We start from the raw sequence: 15,310 nt of genomic DNA on the forward strand, positions 1-15,310 counted from the left end.
TTAATTATAATGGGCCACATTTTCTAAAGCAGCCTCTTAAACAATACCATCACTTACACACCTACAAGTTTCTGATCAGATATTTTGTGTATGGGTGGGCACATAAATGAATGCAGAAAGAAATATCTGAGCAAAAAGTTGCAAATACAAAATTCCTTGTAGAACTTCAGAGGTCCCCCCTCCCCCATCCAGGACCCCTTTGAAAATTAGGCTAATAGTTTTTTTACTCCATATAATTTCATAATTTATTTAGAAATGAAACTTCCATAGCCATGGTCTACACTACAAGTTTAAGTCGAATTTAGCACGGTTAGATAGATTTAATCCTACACCCGTCCACATGATGAAACCATTTTTGTTGACTTAAAGGGCTCTTAAAATCGATTTCTGTATTCCTCCCCGACGAGGAGATTAGTGCTGAAATCGACATCGCCAGGTCAAATTTGGGGTAGCATGCGTGACTGCTCTGGACAGCACTTTCAACTCAGATGCACTAGACAGGTACACAGGAAAAGCCCCGGAACTTTTGAATTTCATTTCCTGTTTGGCCAGCGTGGCAAGCTCATCAGCACAGATGACCATGCAGTCCCAGAATCGCAAAAGAGCTCCAGCATGGACCAAACGGGAGGTAGTGGATCTGATCGCTTGTATGGGAAGACAAATCCGTGCTATCAGAACTCTGTTCCAAAAGACAAAATGCCAAAATACTTGCAAAAAATCTCTAAGGACATGATGGACAGAGGCTACAACAGGGACCCGCAGCAGTGCCGCATGAAAATTAAGGAGCTCAGGCAAGCCTACCAAAAAACCAAAGAGGCAAACAATTTGGGGGGGGAGGGGCTACCACTACCCCACCCCTGTCCATGGACACCTGCAAGGGGGGAGTCTCATGCAACAGGGATAAGGATTTGGGGGATGAGGAAGATGAGGAGGAGGAGGATGAGAATAGTGCACAGCAGGCAAGCAGAGAAACCATTCTCCCCGACAGCCAGGAACTGTTTATCACCTGGAGCCAATACCCTCCCAAGGTGGGCTCATGGACCATGAAGCCGGAGAAGGCACCTCTGGTGAGCGTACCTTTGTAAATATAATACATGGTTTAAAAGCAAGCGTGTTTAATGATTAATTTGCCCTGAAGACTTGGGATGCATTCGCGGCCAGTACAGTACAGTACAGCTACAGGAAAAGTCTGTTAACGTGTCTGGGGATGGAGCAGAAATCCTCCAGAGACATCTCCATGAAGCTCTCCTGGAGGTACTCCCAAAGCCTTTGCAAAAACTTTCTGGGGAGGGCAGCCTTATTCCGTCCTCCATGGTAGGACACTTCACCATGCCAGGCCAGTAGCACGTAGTCTGGAATCATTGCATAACAAAGCATGGCAGCGTATGGTCCCGGTATTTGCTGGCATTCAAGCAACATCTATGCTTTATCTCTCTGTGTTATCCTCAGGAGAGTGATCATCCCAGAGAATTGGGGGGGGGGGGGGGGTTAGTTAGGTTTATGCTGCATGTTAACCCGAAAACCACAGCCCCTCCTTTTAAATGGCCAACCCACCAGGTGCTTGGTATGGGAAAGGAGGGTGCTACTGTTTGAAACCATTCCCAAGTTATGAAGGTTGAAGAAGCCGAAAGACTGTGGCTTACCATGGCTGCCTACAAGCCGAATTCTGTTGCCCAGCCCTGCAAGTGTTTTCTCTCACACCAAACCAGCAGGCCCTCAATATAAAAGGCAAAATGCGACCCTGTACCAAAAGCACATGTGCTATGTAATGTTAACAGCTTGGTTCACTGTGAGTCTACCCGTTGTTCTCTAAAATGTGTCTTTTAAAATACTACTCTCCCTTTTTTTCCTCCCCCAGCGGCAAATGTTTCAACACTTCCCCTATCATCTCCATCCCAGAGGTTAGCACAGATAAGATGACGAAAAAAAAGCACTCGTGATGAAATGTTCTCTGAGCTCATGCAGTCCTCCCGCACTGAAAGAGCTCAGCAGAATGCATGGAGGCAAACAATGTCAGAGTCCAGGAAAGCAGAAAATGAATGAGAGGACAGGAGGGACGAGCGAGATGAGAGGTTGCAGGAGCAAGATGAGAGAAGGCAGGATGCAATGATGAGGCTACTGGGGGACCAAACTGATATGTTCCGGCATCTGGTGGAGCTGCAGAAAAGGCAGCAGGACCACAGACTGCTGCTGCAGACCCTGTGTAACCGCCTGCCTTCCTCCCCAAGTTCCATAGCCTCCTCACCCAGAGGCCCAAGAACCCGGGGGGGGGGAAAGGGGGGGCGGCACATCTCCGGGCACCCAACCAACGGAAGGCTGGCATTCAATAAGTTTTGAAGTGCAGTGTGGCCTTGTCCTTCCCTCCTCCCCTCATCCACCACCCCACCCAGTGCTTCCCTCCTCCCCTCCCCCCACCCCAGGGCTACCTTGGCAGTTATCCCCCTATTTGTGTGATGAATTAATAAAGAATGCATGATTTAGAATCAACAATGACTTTATTGCCTCTGCAAGCGGTGATCGAAGGGGGGAGGACGGTTGTAGAGAAGTAGAGTTGTAGGGAAGTAGAGTGAACCAAGGGGGCAGGTTTTCATCAAGGAGAAACAAACAGAACTGTCACACCGTAGCCTGGCCAGTCATGAAAATGATTTTCAAAGCTTCTCTGATGTGCAGCACGCCCTGGTGTCTGGCTGCGCGTAATCAGTGGCCAGCCAATTTGCCTCAACCTCCCACCCCACCATAAATGTCTCCCCCTTACTCTCACAGATATTGTGGAGCACACAGCAAGCAGCAATAACAATGGGAATATTGGTTTTGCTGAGGTCTAATCGACTCAGTAAACTGCACCAGCGCGCTTTTAAACGTCCAAATGCACATTCTACCACCATTCTGCACTTGCTCAGCCTATAGTTGAACAGCTCCTTACTACTGTCCGGGTGCCTGCCTATGGCTTCCTGAGCCATGGCATTAAGGGGTAGGCTGGGTCCCTAAGGATAACTATAGGCATTTCAACATCCCCAACAGTTATTTTCTGGTCTGGGAAGTAAGTCCCTTCCTGCAGCTGTTCAAACAGACCAAAGTTCCTGAAGATGCAAGTGTCATGTACCTTTCCCGGCCATCCCACACTGATAAGGGTGAAACGTCCCTTGTGATTCACCAGTGCTTGCAGCACCACTGAAAAGTACCGCTTGCGCTTTATGTACTGGCTGCCAAGGTGGTCCAGTCCCAAGATAGGGATATGCGTTCCATCTATCGCCCCACCACAGTTAGGGAGTCCCATTGCAGCAAAGCCATCCACTATGACCTGCACATTTCCCAGAGTCACTAACCTTTATAGCAGCAGATCAGTGACTGCGCTAGCTACTTGGATCACAGCAGCCCCCACAATAGATTTGCCCACTCCAAATTGATTCCCAACTGACAGGTAGCTGTCTGGCATTGCAAACTTCCAGAGGGCTATCGCCACTCACTTGTGAACTGTGAGGGCTTCTCTCATCTTGGTATTCTTGCACTTCACAGCAGGGGAAAGCAAGTCACAAAGTTCCATGAAAGTGCCCTTACGCATGCAAAAGTTTCACAGCCACTGGGAATTATCCCAGACCTGCAACACTATGCGGTCCCACCAGTCTGTGCTTATTTACTGGGCCCAGAATCGGTGTTCCATGGCATGAGCCTGCCCCATTGCCACCAGGATGTCCAAATTGCCAGGACCCGTGCTTTGAGAGAAGTCTGCGTCCATGTCCTCATCACTCTTGCCACCGCGCTGCCATCACCTCCTCGCCTGCTTTTGCAGGTTCTGGTTCTGCACATACTGCAGGATAATGCGCAAGGTGTTTACAATGCTCATAACTGCCACGGTGATCTGAGCGGGCTCCATGCTTGCCGTGGTATGGCGTCTGCAGGAGAGCAGAGTTGCAACGGAAGCGGTGGAGGATGACCGTTAGCACCATGCACATTTCCCGAGGAAGAACACACGTAGCCGGGAGCCCATGACAGACAACATGTAGAAATTCACTATCGAAACAATGGCAGCAGAGCAGAGTTGCAGCAGAAGCGGTGTATGACGATGGTTAGCAGCCCTACTGCACCATCTGCTGCCAGCAGCACCCAGGACACAACAGCGGCGGTGTCGGTGAGCTAAGCTGAGCGGGTTGCGTGCTTGCCGGGGTATAGCGTCTGCATGGAAAAAAGGCGCGAAATGATTGTCTGCTGTTGCTTTCACCGGGGGGGTGGGGAGGGGCGCGGCGGCGCGACTTACGACATATACCCAAAACCACCCGCGACAATGTTTTTGCCCCGTCAGGCATTGGGAGCTTAACCCAGAATTCCAATGGGCGGCGAAGACTGCGGGAACTGTGGGATAGCTACCCACAGTGCACCGCTCCATAAGTTGATGCTAGCCACAGTAGTGAGGACGCACTCCACCGACTTAATGCGCTTACTATGGACATAAGCAATCGACTGGATAAAATTGATTTCTAAAAATCTACTTCTATAATATCAACCTAATTTTGTAGTGTAAACATACCTATAGAAGGCTTCTAAAACATAGAGATTTCTCTGCGAGCCCTCATGGCAGGGCATCCCTATCTCTCAGGTAGCTACCCAGGTTGTTAAAACATGTTATTTCCATTAAGCAGGTACTTGAAGGTCATTCCACTCTCCCAAGTCAGGATGAAATTACATAGTTTTTTTTAAGACCTATGTCATTTACTAATTTGGCTCCTTTGGTGCCACCTAATTTCTGTGGTAATTATTTAACTAGAAAGGTTCTAAAATATATATATTATACACTATAAACACTGCTGGTGCCACAAGTACTCCTCGTTCTTTTTGCATCTAGAACATAAATGTGTATTTAATGAGAGATCAATTTGAAATCTAAAAAATAAAAAGTTAAAAAAAATAACTGAAAAGTATTTCAGGTCTTACATCTGCCTCAGTCCTCCCGGACATTTTTTGAGGTTTACAATCTCAACAATTTTTTTTAAGTTTCACTCTTCCTTGTTGCTATGTGAAAGAGCCACGTAAACTGGGAGAATTGGTTGACCAAAGAAGGGAAGGGCTGAAAGAGATTATACAAAGAGTAGACAAACTGGAAAAAAGAGAAAAATAATTTTATTCTCTAGTCTCTTTCTAGTGATCTTAGGAGTTACTTGTAGCAATAGTAAGTAACACATTTTCAGAAAGAAACGTGATCTTTGTTGACAGTGATATTTTGGAGAAACTATGTATTATGAAGCTAATAGAATACAAAAGGACAATAAAAGTATAGCTATAAAACATTTTCTAATGTAACAAAGCTGCTGCTAGGGTTGTGTAACTGTGGAATTTAGTAAATATGCCACTATTTAAATACACTGTCCTTTTTCATCATTGTCCAGCTAATGAGATCAAATGAATTATAAACATTAATTAAGCTTCACAATACCCCTGTGAAAGAAGAAGAGTATTATTCACAATATACAGATGGGGAAACTGAGGCACCGAGAACATAAGTGACTTGTCACAGGCTCCACACCTGGGACTAGAACACAGGAGTCAAACACCCTCTCTCCTGTCAAAAACATTTACTACATGTATAAGCAATTCTCAGTTTTTGAACAGGCACCACCATTAACAAGAACAGAAGAACAGCCATACTGGGTCAGACCAAAGGCCCACCTAGCCTCGCATCCTGTCTTCCGAAAGTGGCCAATGCCAGGTCCCCAGACATAATCCCTGCTCATCCTGGCTAACAGCCATTGATAGACCTATCCTCCATGAACTTACCTAGTTCTTTTTTGAACCCTGTTATAGTCTTCGCCTTTACAACATCCTTTGGCAAAGAGTTCCATAGGTTGACTGTGTGTTGTGTGAAAAAATACTTCCTTTTGTTTGTTTTAAACCTGCTGCCTATTAATTTCATTTGGTGACCCCTAGTTCTTGTGTTATGAGAAAGAATAAATAACACTTCCTTATTTACTCTCTCCATACCAGTCATGATTTTATAGATTTCTATCATATCACCCCTTAGTCGTCTTTTTTCCAAGGTGAGAAGTCCCAATCTTATTAATCTCTGCTCACACGGCAGCCGTTCCATACCCCTAATCATTTTTGTTGCCCTTTTCTGAACCTTTTCCAATTCGAATATATCTTTTTTGAGATCGGACGACCACATTGCACACAGTATTCACAGTATGGGAGTACCACATCTATGGATTTACATAGAGGCAATATGATACTTTCTGTCTTATTATGGATCCCTTTCTTAATGATTTCCAACATTCTGTTTGCTTTTTTGACTGCCACTGCACATTGAGTGGATGTTTTCAGAGAACTATTCACAATGACTCCAAGATCTCTTTCTTGAGTGGTAACAGCTAATTTAGACCCCATCATTTTATATGTATAGTTGGGATTATGTTTTCAGTGTGCATTACTTTGCATTTATCAACACTGAATTTCATCTGCCATTTTGTTTCCCAGTCACCTAGTTTTGTGAGATCCTTTTATAGCTCTTCACAGTCTGCCTGGGACTTAACCATCTTGAGTAGTTTTATATCAGCTGCTTATTTTGCCACTTCACTGTTTACCCCTTTTTCCAGATCATTTATGAATATGTTGAATAGGACTGGTCCCAGTACAGACCCCTGGGGGACACCACTATTTACCTCTCTCCATTCTGAAAACTGACCTTTTATTCCAACCCTTTGTTTCCTATCTTTAACAGTTATCAACCATGAGAGAACCTTCCCTCTTATATCATGACAGTTTATTTTGCTTAAGAGCCTTTGGTAAGGGACCTTGTCAAAGGCTTTCTGAAAATCTAAGTACACTATATCCACTGGATCCCCTTTGTCAACATGCTTATTGACCCCCACAAATAATTTTAGTAGATTGGTGAGGCATGATTTCCCTTTACAACAAGCATGTTGACTTTTCCCCAACAAATTATGTTCATCTATGTGTCTGACAATTTTGTTCTTTACTATAGTTTCAACCAGTTTGCCCGGTACTGAAGCCAGGCTTACTGGCCTGTAATTGCCGGGATCACCTCTGGAGCCCTTTTTAAAAACTGGCATCATATTAGCTATCCTCCAGTCATGTGGTACAGAAGCTGATTTAAATGATAGGTTACAAACTACAGTTAGTAGTTCTGCAATTTCACATTTGAGTTCCTTTAGAACTCTTGGGTGACTACCATCTGGTCCTGGTGATTTTTTACTGTTTAGTTTATCAATTTGTTCCAAAACCGTCTCTAATGACACCTAAATCTGATTTGTCACCTAAAAAGAATGGCTCAGGTTTGTAAATCTCCCTCACATCCTCAGCCGTGAAGACTGATGCAAAGAATTCATTTAGTTTCTCCGCAGTGGCCTTATTGTCCTTGAGTGCTGCTTTAGCATCTCGATTGTTCAGTGGCCCCAATGGTTGTTTAGCAGGCTTCCTGCTTCTGATTTACTTTAAAAAAATTTTGCTATTACTTTTTGAGTCACTGGCTAGTTGTTCTGCAAATTCTTTTTTGGCCTTCCTAATTATATTTTTACACTTCATTTGCCAGAGTTTATGCTCCTTTCTATTTTCCTCACTAGGATTTAACTTCCACTTTTTAAAGGACGCCTTTTTGTGTCTCACTGCTTCTTTTACTTTGTTGTTTAGCCACAGTGGCACTTTTTTGGTTCTCTTATTATGTTTTTTAATTTGGGGTATACATTTAAGTTGAGACTCTATTTAAAGTTTCCATGCAGCTTGCAGGGATTTTACTTTTGGTGCTGTATCATTTAATTTTTGTTTAACTAACTTCCTAATTTTTGTGTAGTCCCCCTTTCTGAAATTAAATGCTACAGTGTTGGGCTGCTGTGGTGTTTTCCCCACCACAGGGATGTTAATTTTAATTATATTATGGCCACTATTACCAAGCGGTCCAGCTATAATCACTTCTTGAACCAGATCCTGTGCTCCATTTAGAACTAAATCAAGAATTGCCTCTCCTCTTGTGGGTTCCAGGACTAGCTATGCCGAGTAGCAGTCATTTAAGGTGTCAAGAAACTTTATCTCTGCATCCTGTCCTGAGGTGACATGTACCCAGTCAACATGGGGGCAGTTGAAATCCCTCATTATTATTGAGTTTTTCATTTTTATAGCCTCTGTAATCTCCCTGAGCATTTCACAGTCACTATCACCATCCTGGTCAAGTGGTTGGTAATATATCCCTATTGCTATATTCTTATTAGAGCATGGAATTACTATCTATAAAGATTCTATGGTACAGTTTGGTTCATTTAAGATTTTTACTTCTCATTTTCTCATCATATCCTACCTGTATTTTATCGTTTTCCATCCTCTCCTTCTTACTAGGACATAGAGAATCTCCATTAATAGATCCTCCCCTAAGAGATGTCTCTGTCTGGTCCATGTGCTCCTCCACACTTGTCAGCTTTCCCCAGAGCCCTTAGTTTAAAAACTGCACTACAATCTTTTTAATGTTAAGCACCAGCCATCTGGTTCCACTCTGGTTTAGGTGGAGCCCATCCTTCCTGTATAGGCTCCCCCTTTCCCAAAAGTTTCCCCAGTTCCTAATAAATCTAAACCCCTCCTCCCTACACCATCGTCTCATCCACACATTGAGACCCTACAGTTCTGCCTGTCTGTCTGGTCCTGCACATGGAATCTCACTGGCCCTGCACGTGGAACATTCTCAGACTTTATCATGGTTTAATAACTGGCTGTCAAATTTCAAATTTTTACATTAATGCTCTTGTTGCATGAATGTGAAAAGTGTCTGAAAACAGTACAATTTCTAGTTGTTTTTAAAAGATTCAAATGCGTAAATAAGGATTAAACAGATTTTTTTTAAAACTGGAAGTGAAACAGTTTCTCCCTATGGAAGCATCTGAATGCTGTGTTTCACCATCTGATTGACTTATAAGCCAATTAAAATATGGGATCAATCATAAGAAAGCTAACAGCCCCTAAATATCTTATCAACCTATAGCAGAATGAATACTGAAACCTTGAATTGAAATGATTAGCAAGCAAAGATAGCAAATGTGACTTATTACCTTTGTGGTCTTCTTAGGCCAGGCTACCACAGGGACCCCCGAAATGGCAAGATTCTGGTCGTCATCAGCATGTTCCTTCAGAATGTTCTGTTTCAAATGAAAGCAGCTTAATTAGTCAGAGAGCTATTTTTGAAACTTAAAAGATGAATAGTAGGAAGAGTGTTACTTCTGTCTATCTAGGTTAACTTTGTGGTTGTAAATGACTTGATAATTTCCAAACCTCCAAACATTCAATCCACTAAACCTCTCTATCCAGCTGCTAAAATTCATGGTTCACTTAAAGTGAAATCTTCTGCACAGAGTGCAAAGGAATTACAAATCTCATCATGTACTATTAATGGAAAATTAGGTTCCTAAAGCACCCTTAAAAAAAAATACACAACATACCACGCATGTGTGCTTGTAGCCAATGTTCAAAAGCACATGAAAAACACTGACCAAAAGCAATGAAGCCATATGAAGACAATGGAAAGACCCAAGTCCACCAATACTATCTCCTGCAGTCATAAGACATCTTTTTGTTTTCTGTTTAAACAACACCTAGCACAATGGGGTCCTGATCCATGACAAGGATGGAAGCACTATGGAAATACAAATAATTAATAATTACCATCAGTTGTGTGGGACACAGCTATCATCAGGGTATCTGAGTACTTCAGATACCAGGCGCTTAAGCCAAGATGGAGCATTGCAAATTGTAATAGGTCAGCTCCATCAGCATTCAGATGAAGAGCACTGTCATCTCCACTGGCAACCCTACACCTAATTCTTACCTTTCCTGTGGAAATCTGCTCAATTTTTTGTGAATCAGGTAAGGCCCTCAGGTTTCTGAACACTTACTAACAAAGCTTCAGGCTATGGATAATTTGAGGCCAGGGTATTAAGCAAAGAAATTGGCTTTTTTCTGAATGCTTTTGTTCTGATGCTCTGTACTGGATGTCTTGCGAGTGGGTTACACTGGCTCATACTGCTTCTACCATGGGAAACCGAGGAAGTTACTCACCTTGAGCAGTAACGATGGTTCTTCGAGATGTGTGTCCCTATGGGTGCTCCACTTTAGGTGTCTGTGTGCCCCTGCACCTCTAATTGGAGATTTTTGGTAGCAGTGTCCCGTTGAGCCCACGCAAGTGCTCTCCCTCCCTCATGGTCTGCCTCGAGGCTATTTAGCACTGCACGGGCGAACCCCCCTCACTTCCTTCTCTACCACAGAGCCCTATAGAGAACTCCGAAGTAGAGGGGAGGAGGGCAGGTTGTGGAGCACCCATAGGGACACACATCTCGACAACCATTGTTACTGCACAAGGTGAGTAACTTCCTCTTCTTCAAGTAGTGTCCCTGTGGGTGCTCCACTTTAGGAGATTCCGGAGCAGTACCCACCACTGGAGGCTGGGACTTCAGAGCAGAGTCTTTTACTATAGAGAGTACTGTGGAGTTGAAGATGGTGTCAGCAGCCAAATCTTCAGCGATCGCATAATGTTCTGTCCATACTTTCACAGAGGCCCCAATCATTGCTCTATAGATTGGGGAGATAGGGGTATCCTATGGAATGTGACTGAGGTAGGAATGTGATCTCATGGAGTGCGTATGGACGGAAGCAAGTTGCGCCCTTGCTAAGTGATTAATGCAACTAGAGACCCATTTGGATAGTCTTTGAGGAGATATCACAGAGCTTTTGGATCTTTCTGTGGACGAAAGGAAAAGTTTAGGGGATTTCCTGAAGTCCTTAGTCCTGTCCAAGGAGAATGCTAATGTCCTTCTAATATCTAGTATATGCACAATTGTCTCCCAGTTGTCACAATGTGGTTTTGGGAAAAAACAGGGAGATGGATCTGTTGATTCATATGGAAAGTGCAGAAAAAGTAGGGAAAACTTGGGATATGGCCTTAGAGTTGTTATTTTTTATTTATTTATTTTTTAAAGACAAAGGCCATGAATGATGGGTGTGCCATCAGGGCCACTATATCTCCTATGTGCCTAGCTGAGGTGATGGCAATTAGAAATGCTGTCGTCATGGACAGGTGTAAGGAAGAACAAGTTGCCCTGGACTCGGAGGGCAGTGTAGTCCAAGTTCTGACAACTAGATTAAAGTCCCAGGCTGGAGTGGGTGGTGTCACATGGTGGAAGAGAGTCCCAGTGCCCTTAAAAAGTCTACGCATTAGTGGTTGAGCAAACTCCAAGTGGGAAGCCATGTTCGCCATGAGATGTACCTTAAGGGGGCTGAGTGAGAGTTTAAAATGTAGTGCAAAATCAGAGGGAGGAAAGATGAGGTTGGGTCTGTGCGTTTGGAATGGTACAAACGTGGAGTCATTTCCATTCTGTAGGTAGGTATGTGAAGTGGTCAACTTGTGGCTGTGTTGCAACACGTGTTTCAGCTTGTCAGAGCATTCTGCTTCTAAGCCTTGGAACAAAGAAAGATCCAAGCCTGGAGGCAGAGGACCCCTGGGTTGGGGTGAAGGGTCAGCCCATTGTTTTGAGAGAGCGGGTGAGGAATGGGCTGACGTCAGAGAAACAGGAGGGCATATTGCCATCTGCATCAGGTAAGGGAGCCAGACTTGGTCAAGAGGGGCAATCACAATAACTCTCGCTTTGTTTAGTTGAATTTTCAACAGAATCTTGGATAGGGTAGGAAACTGGGAAAGGACATACAAGTGGGCCCTGTCCACTGGGAATATGAGGGCAATTCCCAGTGAATGTTTCCTCAAAGGGTAGCTGTATCTTGAAGCACCTGTGAATTCAGTATACACTCATTATTGTGAGAAAATTCCAACTGAGACCTTTGGTTATCCCGTTCTGTATCCCTTGCAGACAGCTGAGATGAGCACATTGTGATGGGTACATCAATTCCAAAGTTTGAATGCTGTCTTGCAGAGGGAGGGAGATCTGGCAGCTCCTTGGCAGTTTATACAAAACATACAGGTCACATTAAGTCCATCATAACCTTTGTGTGTTGTTTTTGATGAAAGGCAGAGTTTGTGCACAGGCATTCCTGACACCCCTAACCCCAAAAGAGTGATATGGAAGGTCATTTCTGTGGAAGACCATTTGTCCTGAACCTTGTTTTTGTGTAGGTGAGCTCCCCAGCATATTAGGGAGACATGTGTCCCAGGGTGGTGAATGCGGGTAGTGAGGAGCGCTCTCACTTGTACTGCATCAGGTTGGTGCTGATAAAGTCCAGTCACTGTACTGGGGTTAGTATGCCACTACAATGAAGTGAATCTTGGAGACTACGCTGTGTGGAGCAGTCTGTACCTATAATGATCCTGCCCCAAAGGTAAGCAGTAGGAAATCTCCTGTACGATGGTTGTATTGAGATATGGAAGTAGGCAGTCTGTAAGTTCAGGGCTAGAAATCAACCTCTTTGCTCTCGAGCTGGTCCTAACTACTGTGAAGTAAGGTAAGGTGACTTCTGAGTGGTGTGACAGGTGTATAGACGGCAGCTGATGCTGTAAGGTATCATTGTTCAGGCCCCCGACCAGCTCATCGAAGTGCTTATAAGAGGCAGTTTGAGAGGTCATGGACTGGGGTGCAGACTGTTCTCACTTTTGACCCCTGGGCCTCTTACACTGTGGCTCATAAGAGCACAGAGATGGTAAGTATTGAGAAGATTGTGATCTGTGGTGTGGTTGAGAGGAAAATCTTCTCTTCTGTTCCACAGTGTAGATTCCTAAGGAGTGTAGTGCGGTCTGAGAATCCTTCAGGATGTGGAAAGAAAATCTGTCTTCTCCGCAAAGAGTTTGGAAAATACAGTGGGGAGATTTATATATATAGAGAACATGAAACAATGAGAGTTACCATACACACTGTAACAAGAGTGATAAGGTAAGGTGAGCTATTACCAGCAGCAGAGCGGGGGGACGGGGACACGACACCTTTTTTAGTGATAATCAAGGTGGGCCATTTTCAGCAGTTGACAAGAATGTGTGAGGAACGCGGGGGGGGGGGGGATAAACATGGGGAAATAGTTTTACTGTGTGTAGTGACCCATCCACTCCCAGTCTTTATTCAAGCCTAAGTTAATTGTATCCAGTTTGCAAATTAATTCCAATTCAGCAGTCTCTTGTTGGTGTCTGTTTTTGAAGGTTTTCTGTTGAAGAATTGCAACTTTTAGGTCTGTAATCGAGTGACCAAAGAGATTGAAGTGTTCTCCGACTGGTTTTTGAATGTTATAATTCTTGACGTCTGATGTGTGTCCATTTATTCTTTTACGTAGAGACTGTCCAGTTTACCAATGTACATGGCAGAGGGGGCATTGCTGGCACATGATGGCATATATCACATTGGTAGATGCGCAGGTGAATGAGCCTCCGATAGTGTGGCTGATGTGATTAGGCCCTATGATGGTGTCCCCTGAATAGATATGTGGACACAGTTGGCAACGGGCTTTGTTGCAAGGATAGGTTCCTGGGTTAGTGTTTTTGTTGTGTGGTTGCAGGTGAGTATTTGCTTCAGGTTGGAGGGCTATCTGTAAGCAAGGACTGGCCTGTCTCCCAAGATCTGTGAGAGTGATGGGTCATCCTTCAGGATAGGTTATAGATCCTTGGTGATCACGTTGGAGAGGTTTTAGTTGGGGGCTGAAGGTGATGGCTAGTGGCGTTCTGTTATTTTCTTTGTTGGGCCTGTCCTGTAGTAGGTGACTTCTGGGTACTCTTCTGGCTCTGTCAATCTGTTTCTTCACTTCAGCAGGTAAGTACTGTAGTTGTGAGAACGCTTGATAGAGATCTTGTAGGTGTTTGTCTCTGTCTGAGGGGTTGGAGCAAATGCGGTTGTATCACAGAGCTTGGCTGTAGACAGTGGATCGTGTGCTGTGGTGTGGATGGAAGCTGGAGGCATGTAGGTAGGCACGTAGGTAGGCACAGCGGTCAGTAGGTTTCCAGTATAGGGTGGTGTTTATGTGACCATCGCTTATTAGCACCACAGTATCCAGGAAGTGGATCTCTTGTGTGGACTGGTCCAGGCTGAGGTTGACGGAAATTGTTGAAATCATGGTGGAATTCCTCAAGGGCTTCTTTTCCATGGGTCCAGATGATGAAGATGTCATCAATGTAGCACAAGTAAAGTAGGGGCATTAGGGGACAAGAGCTGAGAAACCGTTGTTCTAAGTCAGCCATAAAAATGTTGGCATACTGTGGGGCCATGCGGGTACCCATAGCAGTGCCGCTGATCTGAAGGTATACATTGTCCCCAAATGTGAAATAGTTATGGATGAGGACAAAGTTCAGCCACCAGGTTTGCTGTGACATTATCGGGGATACTGTTCCTGATGGCTTGTAGTCCATCTTCGTGTGGAACGCTGGTGTAGAGGGCTTCTACGTCCATAGTGGCTAGGATGGTGTTTTCAGGAAGATCACCAATAGAGTGTAGTTTCCTCAGGAAGTCAGTGGTGTCTTGAAGATAGCTGGGAGTGCTGGTAGCGTAGGGCCTGAGGAGGGAGTCTACATAGCCAGGCAACCCTGCTGTCAGGGTGCCAATGCCTGAGATGATGGTGTGTCCAGGATTTCCAGGTTTATGGATCCTGGGTAGCAGATAAAATACCCCTGGTTGGGGTTCTAGGGGTGTGTCTGTGCAGATTTGTTCTTGTGCTTTTTCAGGGAGTTTCTTGAGCAGATGGTATAGTTTCTTTTGGTAACCCTCAGTAGGATCAGAGGGTAATGGCTTGTAGAAAGTGGTGTTGGAGAGCTGTCTAGCAGCCTCTTGTTCATATTCCAACCCATTCATGATGACGACAGCACCTCCTTTGTCAACCTTGTTGATTATGATGTCAGAGTTGACACAGATAAGGAAGGGACAACTGCTCCTTTGGTCAGAGGCCAAAGGCGGTAGAAAAGGAAATGGGTGGGGGGGTTCGCCCATGCAGTGCTAAATAGCCTCGAGGCAGACCACGAGGGAGGGAGAGCACATGTGCGGGCTCAACGGGACACTGCTACCAAAAATCTCTGATTAGAGGTGCAGGGGCACACAGACACCTAAAGTGGAGCACCCACAGGGACACTACTCGAAGAAGTTGTTTTCATTACCATGTAACTCAACATAGAGACACAGGATTATTCTAATTAGAAATTGTCTTTATATATAATAAATTGTGCTAGTGGGAATATCCATAATCAGCTCCCTGTGCTTACCCCTATATTTACAAACTGAGCGGCAGAGTCCTCCAGTTTGGATTCGAGTATCTATAAACAACCACTTAAAGAGTCAAAAGTCGAACAAAGATTCCAATGGTCTGCTGAAAACTGAAGCTCAAATGAGCCTTCATAAATTAAAAAAAAAAA

At 44.4% G+C, this 15,310-nt stretch overlaps 1 protein-coding gene across 5 annotated transcripts in view; it reads right to left on the reverse strand.

Annotated features, from left to right (window-relative positions):
* The window catches only part of KDM2B (lysine demethylase 2B), a 172,188-nt gene that overhangs the window by 40,394 nt on the left and 116,484 nt on the right, over positions 1-15,310 (reverse strand). For all 5 annotated transcript variants that reach the window (XM_048820951.2, XM_075120054.1, XM_075120057.1 and 2 more), the window contains one exon: positions 9,042-9,128. In XM_048820951.2, the coding sequence (XP_048676908.1) occupies positions 9,042-9,128 (87 nt within the window). The remainder of the gene's footprint in view (positions 1-9,041; positions 9,129-15,310) is intronic.

The sequence above is a fragment of the Caretta caretta genome, chromosome 15 (assembly GCF_965140235.1).
Source record: "Caretta caretta isolate rCarCar2 chromosome 15, rCarCar1.hap1, whole genome shotgun sequence".
Classification (NCBI taxonomy): Eukaryota; Metazoa; Chordata; order Testudines; family Cheloniidae; genus Caretta; species Caretta caretta.